Source organism: Plectropomus leopardus, chromosome 11 (genome assembly GCF_026936395.1).
Source record: "Plectropomus leopardus strain MGB_pleo_1.0 chromosome 11, ASM2693639v1, whole genome shotgun sequence".
Lineage (NCBI taxonomy): Eukaryota > Metazoa > Chordata > Actinopteri > Perciformes > Serranidae > Plectropomus > Plectropomus leopardus.
The window spans coordinates 23,805,354-23,826,886 of NC_142186.1; the positions used below are offsets into that span (position 1 = coordinate 23,805,354).

Genomic DNA, 21,533 nt, shown 5'->3' on the forward strand with positions numbered 1-21,533 from the left:
AACAATGCCAGTATTTTATATTTCGGGGGATTTGTGAGGGGCTGAACTGGTGGGTTTGCATGTTGTGTCACACACTTTGCATCACTGCTGAATATGGATGGGTGGGAAGCCGGTGAGGGATTATCTTATCATTCCGAACAAGGGGGCAAAAAAGTGTGTGTGTGTGTGTGTGTGTGTGTGTGTGTGTGTGTGTGTGTGTGTGTGTGTGTGTGTGTGTGTGTGTGTGGTGGGGGGATCTCATAGATTCGTTCAGGAGGCAGTGAACGCTGACTTTAAGAATTGAAAATCAGCGACTGAAAAGCACTACATTCATAAAATCTGCTGTCAGGTAATCTAACACCAAAAGACAAACTATAAGCAAAAAACTGAACAGGATTATGGGAAATCATGCATTGAAAACGTTGCATCAGCAAACCCTCAAATTTAAGATGTCAGAATTTCACTGATCACCCAGAAAGACTTTTTTAGAACAAAGTATGTCAACTGTAACTAAGGGTGTGTATCAAACCGCCTCCTAGTTCAGTAAGTAGTGAATCACTCCACAGTGAATATTTTGGGAAGCGATTAGATAACTGATTCAATGAACACTGGGACACTGATGAGTCAATGACCTGCAGTGCAGAAAATGCTAATACAGCACTTGATAATGATTTCATATGAATAAAAATACATTATCCATGGGATGATAGGCTATTGTGCAAAAATCAGGACATTTGCTTCAGAGGGAACTCGTTCACAGAGGTGTTGCACCGCAGAGAACGCTGCGGCGGCACATTAAAAGTGATTACAGGTACGTCAAGAGTGAACCAAAAAAAATCATTATGGAGTAACCAATCACATCTCCACACGCTTAAATTTAATGCTTTTTAAAACCTTTTCAGGAGAATTTTTAAACCAAATTTCTGACAGATTATTGAATTAATTGTCTTATTAAAGCATTGCATACTGTATATATATATATATATCTATATCTATCTATATATATATATATATATATATATATATATATATATATATATATCTATACATACATACAGTATGTGGTCCTGTGCAGAGGTAGGGGCTATGGTTATAAGAGTGAGTCAGGTTAATCTACATTTTGTCGACAGGTGTGTGCACATATTAAGTAAAAAGACAGTATTAGCTTCAGCGGTAGCTTTAAAGATTTGTAACACCAGAAATGTCGACTTTCACAAATCTGTTTTACTTGTGATCTTAAACATCAATGGAAGCAGGCACTTATTTCCTTTTGAATAAACAAGATAATCTGCAGCCTGCTGGTCTCACCATTTTGTGTATTTTTTTTTTTACTTTAAATAAAGCAGACTTAAAGGGTAAGGCTGCCAATGTTGTAGATATTGTATCTCTTGTCAATAACTCGCATGAAAAGACCAAATTCAATCAAAGTGCTGGTTTGTTTCTCAGTGGCCTCTTTGTGGCTCTCAGCCCCTTTTGTCCCACTGAAGACCTAAAAAATGGGCACAAAAATATAATTTATTTGTCTTTTTTATTGTTTTTAGCAAACATTACTCACACCAGTGCAACAGTGTGACTCAATAATGTGTTTTCAAACAATGGAGGTCGATAGCACAGAGGAATAAGCTACATGAGGCTTTGGCTGCTTAGATTGTTAGTTTCGTTTTTTTCACTGGATTTGTTCGTGATAAGAAAAATACAACCATCCTTATTCTCTAATGTTCCTTATCATTCCACCACGATAACTTGCTGTGAAAGCTTGGGAGATTGGAAATCGGTTTAAAAACTTCTGTTTTGCTTGGATTAATCGTGAGGAATAATATAAAGTGTGCACAATTAGAAGTTAAAGGACTAAAACATGCAAATCCACCAGCGTATTCCCTCTAAGCACCGTGGCTAATAAACTGCAGTGTTTAGTTTTAGTTGGAGTTAAACAACACAGCAGGGCTGTAACATTAACTGCATAATTAAAAGAGACCAGGTTCCCTTCCCAGCCGGAGTGGAAAAACATGTATTTCTTCTAAATCTATTTATCAGCATGTTTCCCTGTGTTCAACCCCCTCCCGAATGAGTCCCCCGCCACCGAGGGGAGTAATTAGGCGATCAAAAGCTTGAGACAGTATTGACAAGGCTGTGTTGAGTCTATCACTCTGGCAGGAGCCTCCATTGCGGACGGCCAAGTCTGTCAGTTAAACAGAGAGAAGGGAAGAAGCTGTAGCTACAGCCTGCTGGCGCATTAACAAGCCCCTTAAAAGATGCCCAGAATTAACAGATCAGGACAGATCTAATAATGGAAGTAGTTCAGTTAGGGATTTCTAATTCAAATTCAGTAGTGTCCTTTTCACTCTCAGCCTCTTTCTATCTCCTCTCTCTCTCTCTCTCTCTTCTTCTCTATCTCGCCTCTCTGGCTCTGCCTCGCCCCGGTCTCGCTATCTTTTTTCTACGCTGTGTGAACAGAGGTGAAAAAGAAGTAAAGACTTGGCAAGTGTTACCCAGGATAACGAGGGACATTAATTTCACATTTCAAAGCCTCTTGCTCTTTCTCCTCTTTTCTGAGGCTGTCTGATTATCTTACATTTGTAGACGGGTGCTGTTGCTGGGTACATGGTTCCCCTCACTTTGAGTCGTTACAGAAAGACTTACAGGGAGCACATATTTTTACACACAACACACACACACACACACACTCACTCACACACAGAGTGTAAAGAAAGGCAGACCGACAGTTTCCTCTGCTACCATTTGCATTATCTTGAAGCCGTTTCATCCATCTTCCCTGATACCATCCGAAAAGCAGCTATGGGGCACAGGGAGGGACACAAAACTCTTGAACACAATTAGCCGCAGTCGAGTTTCTTAGTATGTTATAATCCACCATATTGTCACACATAGTCTGTATTTAACTTCCCACTTAGAACAATGGTAACAAAACAAGAAAGACAACAAAAGAAAAAAAACAACAGGAAATAATTCTCTGGAAGTCTTTTAGTTGCTGTTTTAAATCACATACGGATACAGTATGTCCTCCAACAAGGCTTCGTTTTACTAGAGGGGTAGTTAGCTTCCAGGGAAGTGTCTGCGGAAGAAAACCAGCACCCTCAAATCTAAAGGTGAAGTAAGAGGGGGAGTACGGAGAGAAACAGGGGGCCGATGAAACCATCATCTGGTCATGTGCATTTCCGCTCAGATTTGTCCAAAACTGAACTCTTCGGAGTCATCTCACAGCGTGCTTGTAGCCAGTTCTGTATCTGTAAGCTCAACTGATGAAAGAGTCACGGCTTTCCCTCTTTATCCTCCTTTTTAAAGGTTGTCTCATTTCCTGTTGGCTGATGTTGCAGAGTTCCTTTTCTCCATTGCTCCCTCTTTTCGATGAATTTCACCTCTGGAAACAAGCAGTGTTTCTCTCAGCAGCACAAATGTTCCTCAGTCTACAACACCGGCGCCCTCTCGCCCCGCCCACTGCTTCTGCTCTCAGTCCTGGTCACCCAGCAGGTCTGTCGTGTTGCTGCTCTGTGGAGGTGGAATGGGTCGGGAGGTGTGAGGAGGGGAGCTGTGGTGTAGCCGCCTTGGGCTGGGCCCCCCTCCGCCCTCACTGTCTGTGTTGGATGAGGACGGGGGCGGGGGCGGGGGTAGCCTGGGCAGGGGTGCTGATGAAGGTGGTATTCTCGTTGTGGTTGATCCTATACTGCTGCCTGACCTCAGGCTCTGGATCCTCCGGCACTCCTGGCAGATCCGCACATGGGTGCAGCTGCGGGCGGGCAGCATCACAGGGGTAGGGGCTGGTGGAGGAGGGGTGGTGTTGGCCCCCAGCGGATCATCTAGGATCCGCTGAGGCCCGGGGCCCAGATCGGGCGGCCCCACCCCTCCTGCTCCTCCACCTCCTCCAGCTCCACCTGTCAGTGGGCCGGCTCCACTGTAGAGCTTGCCGTTACTGAGGCGCATCTCCCGGACCAGGCGCAGGGGCCGAGGGGCCCCCAGGGCTATGCGTGTGGGATGACGCAGGGCTGCAGAGCTGCTGAGGGGCCGACGGCGGCGCATACGGGAGCTCTTCTTACAGGAGACGGCGTTTCGGAACTCTGTGATCATCTCCTGACAGACAGACACCTAGAGGAAAGAAGGAAGGAGGGAGGAAAGAGGGACAGACGGAAGGGAAGGAGGCAAAGGTAGGAGGGGCGCCACAGACAGGAAGTAGGCGGGCAGCAGAACAAGACAGTGGTAAGGTAGTACATAAATAGGAGAGCGGAGGAAAATCAAGAGAGGTGAAAGCAAGAAGAAAAACAAAACAAGACGAGAACAAGGCAGAAAGAACAGACACAGTAAGGCAAGGTAAAAGAAAAAGTCGCAGGAGAAGCGAGGGCACAGAGATCAACAAATGGAAGGATGGTTTGAAAAAGGAAACAAGGAGGTGATGGGGAAGGATGTGGAGACGGATAGAGATGGGAGAATATCCAAGGAGCAGAGAGAGTTATTACAATCCAAACACACAAAACACCAAAATGTTGTTTAGTTTATGGGCACTTCATTATGGCACTATGCACTATGAACGGACAGGCAGGCCTGCAAACTCAGGTGCACGTACACGGAGGCACACTCACACACACCCTCACACACACAGTAAAACACCCACAAATCTTTGTCGTCATTCCAACAGCATGACCACTGTAATTTGCACACATGACGAACAAAATGCATCAACATGTCCACTACAGACAAACATTCTCGTTGAAATCATAACTTAAAAAAAAGTCATGTGCTCACATAAACAGAAACAATACTCGTTATCGGAGAACAGACACTGATGACAGGAGGTGTGTGTGTTTGAGAGAGACATAGAGGGAGACACACAGTGAAATGGGTGAGAAGTAATCCAAGAATGGAAACGAAGAATACCAGCGTACATGTGAGGCATGTAAAAGAAGATACATCATGACATTTAATGCCAGGGAAAAAGATCACACTACTTCTTTATGCAAGCAAATATTGGCATTTCTCAATATTGCTTATCCGTACCATCAAGTTTAGCTCACAAACACTTGCTGCCATACTGTTAAACACCAAACACTAAAAGGGCACAATGACTTCAAAAACAAACAAAAAAAAGGCAGGGCATGCAAAGTGAAACTATCTATTTGTTATTTACATTTTGGACACTACAGCAGTTCAGTGCCGCATACTTGAACATTCCTCTTATCTCGCATGCACATAACACATTGAACCCCAAACGTTAGAGCGCACACAAACAAACACATTCAAATGGAGGCAAACGCTGAAAGAAATCTACCCACTCTCACACACAAACACACACACACACAGAACAACATAATCAAAAGGGTTGGCGGGATGCCATGGGAACCTACTGGGGTGTGTCTGTGGGGTCGGCGAGGGCAGGTATGGGGGCATACCTCATCGGTCTCTGCAGAGCGGCGTGTTGACCACACAAACTCCATAATGGCCACAAACACGGCAATGATGAGGCCGCAGATCAACACCACGAAAATGCCCCCAATGTTCTCCATGCCCAGACCTGCGAGCGGGACGGAGAGGACGCTCATTAATACACAAATGCGGACACCAACCATCACTAACACAGTTTTAAATGTAAGTTTTTAATACTAGTGCTTTACTTTTAAATGTACTATTCATTGAGAATACTACACAGCCTGTTAAAACAGTGTTATCTCTTAAGTGAATCTGGAGGAGATCAACATTTTGGGAAACAGTGTTTTTTGAGTTCGATGAGAAGTTTGATACCATCAACACTTCAGGGCAAATCCTTCTTTTTACATCACTCACATGTGAACTATTTATTATATTTGCATTATTCATTCCATTTGCACAATAATCACTAACTGCATAATAGAAATAATTGTTCAACTCCTATTTTCACTTGAACTTGATGCTCTGTACTTGAAGTTGGTGTTTTCATGTGTGCCGTCCTTTAACTGTAATTTTTTACTTCTAGTACTTTCCTACTTTTTATACTTTTTCTATTCTTCTGTTTGGGTATTTGCATGTTTGCAGTGGGGGCCCAAGCTCCTCCAGTCAACATGTCAAAGTATCCTTGGGCAAGATACTGAACCCCAAATTGCTCTCAATGATCGATGATACAAGTGCAGGTCCATTAACCATTACAAAATTACCCTGGTGGCTGACATACAAGGAAATTGACGAGCAACAATTATTTTCTGTCAAAATTCATCATTTTCGTTGAGCAGCACTCATCAAAAATGGCCCTAAATTTGGCATTACACTTACATTTTTGTCTAGATTAAACAAACAAGATATGACATGATAAGTTTCTGTGTCCACTTAAGAGGACCAGAGGAGTTTCTTTCCTGTTTCCAGTCTAAACCAAGCAGCTGCTGATTAGTATCAATGTTCTCATTTATCTCTCTGCAAAAAAAGCAAAAATTCCTATTTCTCAAAATGTAAAACTACTGATTTTAGTCTGTAGTGACCTCACTTTCAAATCTCAGATTGGGCTAGGAGACCGCAATTTTCATCGAAAGCCTGTGTAACACACTGTAGGGAGTTTAATAGAGATGGGTCTTACCACTCAGAGAGGGTCTGAGTGTAGTATTCTTTTAAAAAATGGATTTCTCAGCCTGTATGACGATCCAGTTTCTTTGTAAAAATCTGTCTCTCGCAAGTATCCTAACTTTATGTAAGTGCTTTAATAAATTGCAGAAGTGCTCTTTCAATTGAATTAAAAGTTCAAATGGCCCATGATGAAGTGGCTGAGTGAATACCAGAATTACGAGGAACACTTGAGATACACAGTACAGATGAAGCTCAATGAAGCTGAAAAGTACAGCGTGAAGTCTGTTTTCTCCAGAGCGTACCGAAAACATTTTCAGAAGAGATTTTCAACTGACAGCAGCGGCATAAACGCTGAGGCATTATCATTGTCTTTGTCATTTACACACACACACACACATGCACATTTAACACACTTTCGTGGGCAGACACACTCACTCTAATAAAATTCCCATTACACACCACCTGAGACAAACAGAAGACATTTGGGAAAGTAGATTGTGCTAAGCACCCTTCACAAGGACATTAGGTTAGGCATTAGCCATTAGCTGGACTGTAGCAGAGAGTGAGGAGACGATTACTGGGGACATTAGAGAGAAAGAGGGAGAGGAGACAGACAGCTGCGGTCGACTGACCCTTGGCACGGTGGTCCTCCTCTTTGGGGCATTGGCCTCCCTCCCACCACCTCCTCTTCAGTATCTCCAGCCTGTTATTCTCCTGCAGCTGGAGGATGGCCAGCGTGATCTCATCTCTGAACGGAGACCCTGGGAAATGACAGGAAAGCAGAATAAGAGCAAGTGTTGGAGGATGGAAAAGGTGCAGCAAAAGAGCCAGAACAAGAGAGGGGCTATTTCAGAAGAGGAGAGAAACATGAAATGAGGAGAGAAGAAAGTGTAAGAGAAAAAGAGAAGGAATCACAGGGACAGAATTGCTGTTGCAGCCTCGAGATGGCTACGAGTGATCTTACTTTGAGAATAAAGAGAGGATTAACGAGAGATAAAGAGCGAGATTACGACCAGGCAGAGCCCGTGGTACAGCTGTTAGTCAGACAGCATACAAAGCATGTTATGAACTAGATACAGCAGAAAAGAAAAGAAAGGTTTTTAAGGGTCAGTCCACCAGAAATTGCAAATATATTTTCTCAGTTCTTCCAGCGTTATCTATTCATGAAGATAATCAGTAGACCTCAGTGTCAGCAGTTTTCATGGAACTGCTTCCAGCAAGAAAATACTGCCTATAAAAAATTGTTGACAAAGTGTTCTGCAAATTGTGACAGGGTTACTGTTTCTACATCACCTGTTGTTGCAGTTATCCTCTGAGAGGACAAATCAATTCCCACCGTGACAAACCATCTCAAAAATACAACAGTTTTATATCCCACTGCTGTACAGAACTTGAACTGCTGCACGTCCACAAGCGAATGCTGCCCTCTGAGTGAGTTGTGTTGTTAAATATTTGTATTTCAATAGTCACCGCGTCTTTGCTGTCCATGCAGTGATGTTGATGGGTTAGGGTTAGGGAACAATTGCATATTCTTGTGGTCATCAAACAAAATTATGTTTAATGAAAGGAAATAGTTCAGCGTAGGCTTAATAATTCCTTTGTTGCAGAGAGTTAGATGAGAAGATGACACCACTCGTATATTTGTCCGTTATATATGAAGCAGCCAGGAGATGATGAGTGACTGGCTCTTTCCAAATGGTAAATAAAATCCATCAACCAGCACCTATAAACCGCACTAATTATCATTTTATATCTTGTGTGATTATCTGTAGAAAAAACGAAATGGGATGGACAGAGTCAGACCAGCTGCTTCCCCTTTCCAGCTATTTGTGTTACGCTAACCGTCACCTATATATCATATTAAACTTAAGTCAGAGTAGTATCCATCATCTAACTCAGCAACAGAGGAGCAATCCAGAATATTCCTATTACTTTAAATTGTACCCTGCCTGGACTTTCATTGGTGACAAAATGCAACCCAATAGGGAGAAAAAATGTTGGTGTTGTAGGTTTCTGCAAACCACAGATATGTTACATTTATACATTATTATGTAGCAGATATGTTAAAACTTTACATTTCAACAGTGCTGTGGTTGACAAGGGGCTAGATTTAGGCAAAAAACACTTGTGATGGTTGGGAGAAGATCATGTTTTAGCTTAAAATATATAATAATATTAATTTTGGAGGCACTATCCTGCAGAAAATGCAGCAATGTCTCGAAAAAACAACTGCTTTTTGAAGCACTGTTTCTACTAAAAAAACAGCCACCGGTTGCTAAATAAACACCCTCAATGCAGGGCTGACACGCAACTGCAACAAACAGCAATGGGTCACTAAAAACAACCTGTTCTGTTGTTTGTTGGTCTTTGTTTGTCACCCTCGGTGACACACCATCCAACATATCCTCATAGAATTGTTCGGATGTCCCTAACCCTAATAAAATGCACAAGCTACAGTTTGTATGATATCCTATGAAACAGTTTATGAGATCAGCCTGCGTCATACACCATCAGCTCCAGCTCAAAATGATAAAGTTTGCTCATATACTGCGACATTTGAAAGGCTGATATGATAAATACAATCGTGCCAATGTAATAGACTTCTGATTTGCAGAAAGAAACAATTTCTTCTGGTGACTGGGCTATTTTTTTTATTTGGGTAAACCAATCCTTCAAAAGTATTTCTAAATATCTAATGTCTTTCCCTTTTGGTCTGCCTTCAAGATCTCCTTCTCCCCTTTCTTCTCTGTCTCTTCATATCTGTGTCTGCTCTCCATGCTGATCTACAAGTAACTGCTTTATATTTCTCCACACCTTTGGTCCACCATATCTCACTTCTGTCCTTTTCCTCTCTCTTTCTCTCCGCTCTCCCCCTCTCTCTCTCTGTAGTCATGCCTTCCTCCTCTTCGTTAGATCTGATCAGTGTGATGCAGTGACACCACCTCTGTGTGCTAAAAAGAGGAGCTTCAGGAGAGCTGGACGTGTGTGGAAAAGCAATTAACTGCATGTTCATTACTTCCAGTTGAAATACTTACTAATCCCTCAGATAAAAAATAAATCAAGCACGTACAAGACATTTTTCAGATCTAATCTCTCACCAATCAGTACTACTACATGTGTCTATTTAACATAATTGATCTCATGCAGGTGTTTCTGCCTCTCCAACAGTCAATTAAAGTGGAAATTGAGAGGTGTTTTTTTTGCTTTAACTCATCATTATGAAGTAAGTGTTGATTGCACAATGTAATGGCTATAGAATAATGACACCATCAGCGTTTAAACTGGTTTCCTGTAAGCCACACTTCTTTTACTATGCAATTTTGTATGCCACCGGATATGATTTCTAGGGAAAATGAAGGCTCCATTTACACCACAGAAGAAACAGTGCATCAACACTGCTGAACCAAAGCAGGAAGAGGATAGAGCTTTTGTTTTTCCCGGTAGCTATTGGTCACTATCTCCAGTTACCAAAGACTATCAATTAAAGTTCTTTGCAGTTAATTAGCGGCAGAAATAGTGGATAATGGTAACATTAAAGTAACAATTAAACCAATGGAAAAGACAGAACTGTCTCCCATTTGAGCCAGCAGCAGAGATACTAATAGTGCCGAACTGAGGTCTTTCTAAACAGGACAGCCGACAGGATGGGTCTATGTGTGGGATGGATGTAATGTTTTGAAAACGTGTTATGTGTGCAACCCACAGTAGGAGAGTTAAAAAGCAGCTAGCAGCAGTTAGAAGCTAACTGGAGAAGAACAACAAAAAATGTCCCCAAACTGGGAAAACAAAGAGATTTGGAACCTCGAGAGATCAACGAGATCAACTGCCACACAACAGGGACAGTAAATGATTGTTAATGCCACGATAAGGCCTTCCTATTGTTAACAAAGCGCTGAAGAAGCACTTTGCAGCATCAGTTTGAAACATGATCGTCAACTACACTAATATGAAGACAGGAAATGGGAGGGGTGGCATATGGGTCAAACAAACGCCAGACTTTCACCTGAGAGAATGCTGTTTGATTCCTGTGTACATTTTATGCTAAACCTTGATGTACACCTAACAACTTACTTGTTGCCTAAACCTAAAGAAATCAACCTCAAAACTAAGTGTTTTACCAATGTTGTACGTTTTGTAAGGTGGAATGCATGTAATGAGCAGAAACTGTCCATTTCCTGTAAAAACTAGAGTGTATTTTGAAAAGACACAATGCATATTACAAGCGGAAATTGTCACACTGTCCCTGAACGGCCAAAACACACAAGGGTACCTATAGTGCATCATATTCAGACATTTACGTTCACTGACAAAGGGGGCGATATTTGACGAGCTGGGATGCGAACGTGTTGCAACCACTGATTTAAGGGATTGTGAGATCATTACCAGGAAAGTTAACAGGAAGATTTGCCTTCTGCAAAAACATGCATCCTGTGACAGGGGTCTGCAAATAGATCTTGTTTGACCTGAGGACTCACGTGCATAAAAGTTTGGAAACCAGTGCTTTAACACCATAAGCAAGATGAAATCTCCGATCTCAGTTTAACAGCTTGAGTTATATCCCAAAACTGCTGTTTTGCTAATGTTTTTCCAACTGAACTGAACACGATTTTAATTGTTTTATTGCTTGTATTTAAGCAGAACTCAGAGGACCATACATTATTTAATAAGTTGCTGTCTTGACACCACTATACCCTATTCTTCTGAATTAATCCATAAGCTGTGGTAAACCTCCTTTGAAATACTGCAGCAGTGTTTTGTAACAGGTCCAAAGAAAGGCTTGTTTTTGCATCCCTTGTGCCATCCCTGCACCTTTTGCCTGTTTTTGATGTAAGAATTGATTTAAGGCCTTTTGAAGAATTATAGGTTGAATCAGAGACATACCAGCTATTTTGTGATCGTCTGTGAACTTAAATCTCCAAAAAAGATCTTCAGGCATTGCACTGATCTTCAGGCATTGCACTGATTCTTCAGTGTTTGCTGCAGGAGTTTTGTAGGCTTTGAAATACTGAAAATTATGCTGCCTTAATTGATATTGATGTTTTTAAAACCTATTCATAGGTTTCAAAGACTTGAGATAAATCCATTAACATGTATTGCAGTGTATCTTATGTCTCCTTTCCTTTTTATTTGTGTTTTTTACCCAGTGGCATGCCGATGCCGTAGCCCTTGGTGTCCAGCAGGCCTCCGATCTGCGTGAGATTACAGTTGAGGCCGCGGTGGTACTCGTTCATGGTGCTCTCCATCAGGAAGGCGTACTTGGAGTTGACCACGCGGGCGATACCCTCCTCTGTGCTTTTCACAAATACACTGGGCTGCTTGGAATTCATGTAGTTCCACATCCGCTGGTAGGTCTGGTATCGTGAGTTCTGCAAGAGGAATGGGAACACAACAATGAGGATTAAAAGAATACTTCATGTACAAACTGATCATTTGCAAATCAATAACTCACACCACGTAGCACTGAATTCATAAAGGAAACTTTGTTTTTCTCAGACGCTCTGTATAATTAACAGAGTGTCTAAAAAAGGTAGATATTCCTCTTGTATTGGAATTATTGTGGACCGTATTTGACAACAGCAAAACTATATCAAAACATCCATTTATATATTCTTTCGCATTTTTGCTACAACAATTCAACAAAAAACACTTACATCTGTGCTAAATTGTAAAATCAAAATTGTGAAAGAATGTGAGGAAACTGGGGCAAGGACTGCAGCTGAGAATCAGGTCATTACTTTATTTAGGTTCTCACAGAAACCAAAAAGTTGGACTAAATAAATACTACCAAATTTATAGTGGAGAACCAATACTCATTAAATAAACATTACATTTAGAATAATAATGAGCAACTGTTTCAGTATCAAAACAGCATATACTACTGGTTACTGATTTCAACTGTGATTGCTTTATGAGCTTCAAAGATAAGATTAGTTGAGTACATTCAGTGAAATAACCCCCTAATTGGCATAAATAAAATTATGATTACCAATTACTCTGCTTTTGAACGTAACTGTTTTTAATGGTGTTCAGCCTGTTGTTGTTGTCTGTTTTTTCTTGACATCATTGAAAATGAGGGCTTGTAGCACCCAATAATGTAATAATTTACTGAAAATGTAATAATGCCTGAAAATGTAATAAAATTTGTACTTAACTCAATCGAAAATGTAATAAAACCCAATAATGCAATAACTTGACCAATAATGTAATAAAATATTCTGACTGATATTGTAATAACATTTTTACCGATAATGTAATACCTTATTACATTATTGGAGATTTATTACATTTTCAGGTGGGTCTTTTTTTAAAAAAAATGATAATGTAAAACTTGACAGATAATGTAATATAGAGGTCTATATTTAAATTCATGCACTAAATTAACATGCACTTCTAGAGTGCATGTTAATGGTCATTTGTCAGAATGTTTTCCTCTAAAAAGAGGAACACGTCAAGGATGCTGCCTCTCACCGATATTATTCGCTATTAGCATAGAGCCGCTAGCAGAATTAATTAGAAACGATCCGTTAATTTTGGGTATATCAGACAAAATTAGGACCCACAAGTTGTCATTATACGCGGATGATGTCATACTGTATATTAGTGATCCACTGACTTCTATACCAGAACTTTTGAAATGTTTGAAGGACTTCAGTATTGTCTCAGGGTATAAGGTAAATGAGTCAAAATCAGAAGCTATGATGATAAAGGGGACCTGGCCGTCAGAATTGTCTAAGAGTGTTAAATTTAATTGGTCACCTAATGGTTTTCGATATTTAGGAATTATCATTACCCCAGAGGCTTCTCAGTTGTATAATGTGAATTATGGAAAATTAATTAATCATATTCGAAAAGATTTAGAAAGATGGGAAATATTACCGCTTTCTTTTTTCGGTAGGATTGAAACCGTCAGGATGAATATTCTCCCCAGATGTTATATCTGTTTTTGTCCTTACCTATTTGGATTCCAGCTACCACTTTTAAAAAGATGCAAAAAATGATTTCTTCTTTTATCTGGCAACAAAAGAAGCCCAGAGTCAAGTTTGCACAGTTAATCAGTAGTAAAGCATGTGGAGGCCTTAACCTGCCAAATTTGAAATTTATACTACTGGGCAGCACAACCACGTGGTGCGGTAGAGTGGCTAAAACAGAGCAAAGAAACAACATGGTTGACTTTGGAACAAAGTTCATGCCCTACATTCTCACTGCAGGCTTTAGCATTCTGCTCAAACGAGATATGGAAAAAATGCAAAATCACAAATTCTTGGATGAAATGTACCCAAAAGGTTTTAAGTACCGTTAGAAAAAAGATCAATGCTCCTCATGCCATATCTAGAGCTATGAAAATTTCTGAGATTATAGATTTTCTGCCAGGACAACTTGATCCAGGGTTTCAAGACTGGGAAAGGAAGGATTTAATTTTCATAAATGATTTGTTTGACGGGAAGATTCTAAAATCATTCAGTCAGATTCAGGAGCAATTTGGCTTGATTTCAACAGACTTTTTTAGGTTTTTGCAGCTGAGAAGCTATCTGGTGTCCCATAAAGAATGGCCACTACTTAAAACTCAACCTTCAGATTTGGAAAGGCTCTTTTTAAAGTTTGCTAAAGAAAGAAAAGGGGACAAAATAGTGTCACTTTTGTACAAGTGTCTACAATCTATCTGTTCGCGGGGTGCTCTTGGGGTAAAGGAAAGGTGGGAATTAGAAATGAATATTGTGATTGAAGACCAAGAGTGGGAGCGAAAGTGTGAAAATGATCACAAATTGACAAGCAGCCCATCATGGAAAGAATTTAATTGGAAAGTAAACATTAGATATTTCAAAACACCCTTTATTATCTCTAAATTTGACAGGTCTAAAACGAATTTGTGTCGGAGACAATGCGGGCAAATCACACGCATATTTTCTGGGACTGCCCAAAACTCAAAACATTATGGGAAGGAATCAGGGGGGAACTTTCTGATATATTACGTATTTACATTGAGTGGAACCCACTTGCCTTTGTCTTTGGAATGCTCCCATGCGATTTGTTAAGCAAAGAAAAAATGTATCTTTTTAAAGTACTTGTACTGGTGGCCAAAAAAATAATAACCGTATTATGGTATAAACAGCTACCTCCCACAGTATGTCATTGGAAGGAAAGAATAGTGAAGGTGTATACAATGGAAAAAATAACGGCAAAGCTAAATCTTACTATTGATTTGTTTGAAAAGAAGTGGAGCCCGCTAATATCTTATTTGAACCTGATATTGTAGTGTGCTTTGAACTTTTGTGTATTAGTGTATTATCAAGGTGCCTGTTTGCCGAGATGTTCATTGTTTTCTTTTTAAAAAAAATGTATTTATTTATTTATTTATTTTTTAATGCCTCTGTAACACAAACAGTATGTACAGAAGGTGAAGCTTTATACGTGAATAAAAACCTTTGTTCAAAAAAAAAAAAATGTTATAGTATAGTATGTCTTTAAAAAATATTGGGTGGGGGATCACAGAAGTACAAAGGGGTGCATGTTTTGTGTGAAAGGCCTTTTCACGACCAAAAGTTATCATGTAGATTGATGGGAGGGAAGGTAATACAATAGGGCTGCACTTAACAAATTATTTTTTAATTGATTAATTCATTGATTATTTTTTGATTAATCTAGCGATTATTTTTTTTTATTGATCTAACTATTATTATTTTTATTACTCAATTAATATAACAACAAATTTACCAAAAATAACATTTTAAAACTTGTCATACACTGCAGGACATTTTTTTCCAACAAAAAACAGCCCAATCTTACCTGGTAATCTGTTTTACAGTCCGATGTAAAGTCTCTCCAAAATAAAATTAATGCAAGAGCTTGTTCCACTCAAGTAAAAGGAATGAAGTGCAATCTACATTTACCAATCTAACAGCAAAATAGATTAAAAAAATGTAAAATTCAAGTCATGCACCTCAGATCGTAAGTAATACTGAAATTGTGTCAAAATAACCCTATGTTTTGGGTATAACCATGACCCTGTGGTTTTATACCCATGTCCAGCCAACAATGGCCCCATGTCCTCCCACATGGGAGGTGACTGGTGTTTACCCAGGTGATAAGATCTCTAGTTGGGGCCCAAATCCACTTGGTACCCAGGTAGCCATAATAACATAACTATGTGCATAACCCATGTGGGGTCCACTTGTGTTAACACACCCATGTGCACAATTAGCATGGTGACAATATTGAAACCATGGACAATAACTTTTAGGGCCCATTTTTTTGACCCAGTTACTACACATGGGCTCCACATACCAATGCTGGGCGGGTGAACTTTACCTAGTACTAGGTCGGTACTAGTTTGACTCAATACTGAGTTCCACATTTGACAAAAATTGTGTTAAAGTTTTGTCAGTATTTTTTTAAAGTGTATATATACCCTTTGAAACCTGAGCAAATTGGCTTGATGCAGGACATTTTGTGCCTTTCACAAGCACTAAAACCTTTGAAATAAGCAAATTTGTTTCTTTCTTGTCAAATAACTCATAAGTGATAAAGAAAACAATTTTTATGATTATTTATTATTATTTATAATAATTATATTTAAAATGTACACACAAACACATATATACACACATCTGTATGTTTATATATATATATATATATTTTTATTTTTTTTATTTTTTTTTTTTAAATTCAAATGAAAACACAAATCTTACATCACTGCATGACATCACATTCTGTTCCACTTTGTGATGTCATACAGAATGCAGTGATGTAAGAAACATTAAAGGCTGCTTACATCACAGTATTCTAATTTTCCAGTCCACTTATAGACACTTCACTGGTGCTTAAAACAGCCATTGTTTCACGAAAACCCAGAGGTATTTGAAGACAACTGCAGCCTGCTGGCAACACAGCAATTAAAGAAAAAGACCCGCGCAATGGTAAGTAACTCTTATTTAACTTAGTTTTCTTAAACACAAAATGATGTGCTTGACGTCTGTCTCTATAAACAACATTCTCATCTTTTTTAGGCACAAGACAATTACCCGCATGGTTTTGGAGAGCCCTTACAGGCAGCCACAGGATCACATGTCAGTAAAATGGACTGTAGTGCAGCTCCTTATCGTAAAACTGACAGGTAAGTGTTCACTTCAAATTATTTCATGTGGGATCTGGACGTTACCAGGAATACGTCTGCACGTTTCATGCTTATCACATCAACGTTAAGTGATGTATGAGCTGATTTTGTAATCAGGAGGTAGAGGGAATGGTGATTGGCATGCCAAGCTGAAAACCCTTGCTTGAATCCAATTAGCAACAAAACCAATTGTGATTTAGCAAGTCATCTGTGTGTTTCCAGTGTCTTTTTAGGCAGCAAACATGGGTGTTTACTAGCAACCTGTTGCTGTTTTCCGAGCATTATGCCTCGAAAACTGGCTATTTTAAGCAATCTCTTCCTCACCATAACCAATGTTTTTGCGCCTAAACCTGAACCCACATTAACCAGTGTTTTTGGAATATAGACTTTTAATGTATCTGCTGCATAATAACATACATACGTAACCTATTTCCGGTTTGCAGAAACGTTTGTGCAATTGGGTTGTAATAGTATTTACAAGCGTTATCAAGTGTAAGAAAAGGGAGTGGTGGTGTAGAGCTTTAAAATGCCTTCCCCCAGCTGTTAGTGGTTTCTAATTACATATTGACAGGGTATGGACATGGATGGTTTACTGAGTGAGATTACTAGGCACATTACCTCATAACATAGGTAACAATTAAAATAAATTAACTAGTTGGTATAATAACAGGTCCCTTGCTACCTGCTTGCATAAATACAGAAGTAAAAGTTGTGATTCACAATGTTATTACAGAAAGAGTGAATGAAAATATTTTTCTGGGTGTGATGCTACATTTCAAAATCTCCTGGAAACCACATATAAAATATGTGTAAGCAAAGTTGACTAGAAAGATTAGTTTTTACCATATTTGAATTACTGTGTGGACCTCTGGGGCAACACCTACAAAAGCACTCTATAAGCAATATGCATACTACAGAAAAGAGCAATAGGGATTGTAAAGAACACACAAACAATTTGTTTTTAAGGTAAATTGATAAGTTTGTATAGAACAGGGGCAGGACTAAACAAGCATTTACTTCTTCCTACTCCCTTTTGTACGTGAAATGTAAAATGTATGAAAATATATAATTATTGAAAATCTTATATTTATATTCACTTTTTTTTAAATTATTATTTTCTTCATTTATAATTTCTTCAGATGTTTGAAATAATGTTCAGTTCAATTCATTGTATGATTTTTATTTTCGCAGAGTGTTTCCTTCTGTGGATGAAGAACTGGCGTATCTCATGTCTCATCTCAACATTAAGACTTGTGAGAATCCACTCCCTCCAAGTCCTAGAGATGCTGGAGATCATGTGAGACGTCCTTCTCAGGATGATGAGACTCTGAATTTCATGCCCCTCAGTCATCTGGTGGATATTCCACTTCCTTTAAGTCCTCCACCTGCTGATGATGTGTTGGACATGGAAAATGAGAAAATGTACCCAGCTTTGAAAAACAATGGGTCTCTTTTGCTGGACAACGAAGTGGCCTGTCCAATGTCTCGGCCTCTCTCAGCTTGGGAGGTTCCCCTGTCTCCAAGTCCACCACCTGCTTCTCTGGATGAAGAACTGGCTGATTTAATATCACGCCTCAGGATAAATACTTGTGAGCTTCCCCTGTCTCCAAGTCCTCCACCTGCTTCTCTGGATGAAGAACTGGCTGATCTAATATCACGCCTCAGTATAAAGACTTGTGAGCTTCGCCTCCCTCTAAGTTCTTTGGATGAAGAAGCTGATAATGAAGTGGCATGTCTGACGGGCCTCTTCAGGCCTCTGACCCTGCTGTGTCAGGAGGTTCCATTCCCTCCAACACCTTGTCCCCCTGGGGATGTGCTTGGAATAGGAGACCATCATGAGAAGAAGAACCCAGAAGGCATTTCTTCTCTGGACGATGAGGTGGCCTCTCTGACATCTCAGCCTCTCGACAAAAATGCTTCTGTGGATGAAGAACTGGCCGATCTGATGTCTCATCTCAGCATAACAGCTTCTGAGGTTCCACTGCCTCCAAATTCTCCACCTACGTCTCTGGATGATGAAGCTGATGTTGATGATGATGAACAGGCCTGTCTCATGATAAGGCCTCTTAACCTGCTGCCTCAGTAGGTTCCACTGCCTCCAACCCTGTCTCCTCCAAAGGATCTGCTTGTCATCAAAGACCATCATGAGAAGAATCAGGATTTTGGAGGCACTGGGTTTCCCTCTCTGGACAATGACACTGACCCAAATAATCCCAACATAAGGTCTCAAGAGGTTCCACTGCCTCTACAACCTTAACCTGCTCACGACAATTAGAATACGTACCCAGGTTGGAAGCACATCAGGTTTCCTTCTCTGTATGATGAACTGGCCAATCTGACGTCATGCTATCTCCGCATTAAGGAATGTGAGGTTCCACTGTCCCGGGGGAGGTTGGGAACATGAAATCCAAGTGCTTGTCCTTGGTCTTTGTTCAAAACCTCCACTGTGGAAGCGGCTGTTGTCAGAAGTTCATCGGTGCCTGTCATGGCGGCAACTAAAGCACCTGCTGGTGATCAGCGGTGGTGAAGGAGGCCGTCAGGCTGAAGAGAAGATGTACCTAAGCATTGTGTTTCCTTCTCTGGATGATAACACTGATTCAAGTCATCCCAATGTGGTACCGCAAGAGGTTCTTCCAGGACCTCCACTTGCTGCTACATTACTTCTGATAGACACTCATTAGGACAATAGCTCTGATTGGACAAACATCAGGTTTCCATCTCTTGATGAAGTGCCTGAACTGATGTCCAATCTGGGTGAATCTCCTTTGCCTGTTGACATTCCACAATTGGCAGAGAAGAGATTCCCCAGTTTATGTACTGTCTCATTTCATGCATTTTATTGTCTGGATGACAAATAAGCCTAGTAAATTTATTGAGGCTTGTTTATTGTCATCCTAAATGTACTTCTGAATAAAAATTGTCAAGCATACATTTTCTATGATATAGTAAATCACTCAGATTAGTGGGACTGCAGAGACTTACATTTAAAAAAATGAAAAAACAAAACAACCCACCACCAAAATCACCAAAAGAGAAAACAAAAAAACAAACAAACACACAATTGCCTTAAAGGGATGCAAAATGACCAAAAAACACAGAAATACCCCAAAGGAACACAAAATGAAGAGAAACATACACACGCGCACACACGCACAAAATGATCAGAAAAGTCAAAAAATTATCTTAAAGGGGAATAAAATGACCATATAAGATACAAAAGTGACAGAAAATTAACAGAAAAGACACAAAATTAACTCAAAGGGACACAAAATGTGTCAAAACTGAAAAAAAGATGCATAAAATGTACAAAAAATGAGGACAAACCACCAAAGTCTGTGTGTCTTGCTCCTCTGTAGAGGAGGTGGTGGGGCAAGTTACACTATGCAAGGTAAACTTCCCTTTAATTTCTTCCAGAATTTGACACTGGTGGAGTATGCACATTCACTAACACTTAAGGTAACAGTATTTCTATGCATATACTCTTGCCATGAGACTCAAATGCACACTTAGTGGGATTTATCCTTAACAACTTTGAATAATGGAGTATAAAGTGAGAAGTATTAAAAGAACTGGAAGTGCCTCCATGATCTCCCACCCAAGACAGATTAGTAGGAGGTGGAGGAGGCACCTTCCTGCATGAGTGGCTCCACAGCCGGGCTGACTTCCACACAGGCTTGCCAGGGATGCTGCCACGTAGCAACAAGTGTCAACTTTAAAAGAGCATCTCTTTCCTTTGGGCTGCAGGGTGGCGGATAACGCTTTTGTGCATTACCGGAAGAAGAAGGCCATCCATCATGGATACGTATGTGGGCACAGCGTGTGCATGTGCTGATTGCATGCAGGTGGCATTGCTCTCCTCAAGGCAGAAGAGTGTGGTTATGAAGGGGGAGGAGGAAGAGGCCTTCTGGGTGGATGCAAGGCAGGCAGAGCTTCTGGAGACAAGGACTCTCAATGGTGTCAAATGGGGGGGGGTTATTTATTTGGTTGGGGGTCATGGGAATACTGGAAGCACCTTGTTGCTGATGAAAAACTGATGCTCTCAGATACATTGCGGTGCCAGCGGTGGTGTGTGTGTTTTGTGTCAAAAGCTACCTTTTTAACACTGAAGAATCTCAGCGACCCAGAGACAATGAACACCATGAGGCTCGCCACTGAGGTTCGAAACATCAAAACGAACAGAAGAAGGTGCTTCAGAAAGAATTCGAAGACCTCAAAGTGGCTTATGTGATCAGCCAAGACAAGTTCTCAGCAGAGCTCCAGGCTGAAAAAGACAAAAATGAAGCTCTTCAGCAAGAACTCCAACAGCTGAAAGCTTCTCAGCGTGTCACCCTGAGCTATGACGCTGAGCTCAAAGCCGAGAGAGAAAAGAGCGACAGCCTTCAAAAACAGCTGGACAAAGAGATTCAGTCCAAAGTTGAAAAGGAGTCCGAGGATCTCAAGGCCATGAAGCAGTTGCTGGCTGAGAAGGACATGTTAGTCCAACAGATGGAGCAGAAGATCCAGAGTCTGCAGAGAGATGTCTCTGAGAAAGAGACATTTGTCAAAGAACAGAAGGACCAAATGTCTGTGACGGACACTCTGGTCCAACAGTTGGAGCAGACAATCCAGACCCTGCTGAAAAACGTTTCTGAGAAAGAGAAGTTTTCCAAAGACCAGGAGGACCTGATGTCTGTGAAGGACATTCTGGTCCAAAAGCTGGAGCAGCAGACACAGACCCTGCAGAGAGATGTCTCTGAAAAAGAGACATTTATCAAAGAGCAGGAGGACCTGATGTCTGCTAAGGACACTCTGGTCCAAGAACTGGAGCAGAAGATCCAGACCCTGCAGAGAGATGTCTCTGAGAAAGAGGCATCTTTCAAAGAGCAGGAGGACCTGATGTCTGTGAGGGACACTCAGGTCCAACAGA

General features: G+C 40.5%; 1 protein-coding gene across 3 annotated transcripts in view; it reads right to left on the bottom strand.

Moving 5' to 3' along the window:
- Positions 1-1,497: 1,497 nt before the first annotated feature.
- grik5 (glutamate receptor, ionotropic, kainate 5) overlaps positions 1,498-21,533 on the bottom strand; it is a 118,858-nt gene continuing 98,822 nt past the window's right edge. Inside the window, exons 19-23 of one of the 3 annotated variants that reach the window (XM_088084348.1) lie at positions 11,657-11,882; positions 7,149-7,277; positions 5,334-5,500; positions 4,735-4,771; positions 3,891-4,080 (exon numbers count right to left, since the gene is read on the bottom strand). In XM_088084348.1, coding sequence (XP_087940474.1) covers positions 4,028-4,080; positions 4,735-4,771; positions 5,334-5,500; positions 7,149-7,277; positions 11,657-11,882 — 612 coding nt within the window. In that variant the 3' untranslated portion in view covers positions 3,891-4,027. Of the gene's footprint in view, positions 4,081-4,734; positions 4,772-5,333; positions 5,501-7,148; positions 7,278-11,656; positions 11,883-21,533 lie in introns of all 3 variants that reach the window. The other 2 variants (XM_088084347.1, XM_088084346.1) reach the window with 2 other exon arrangements.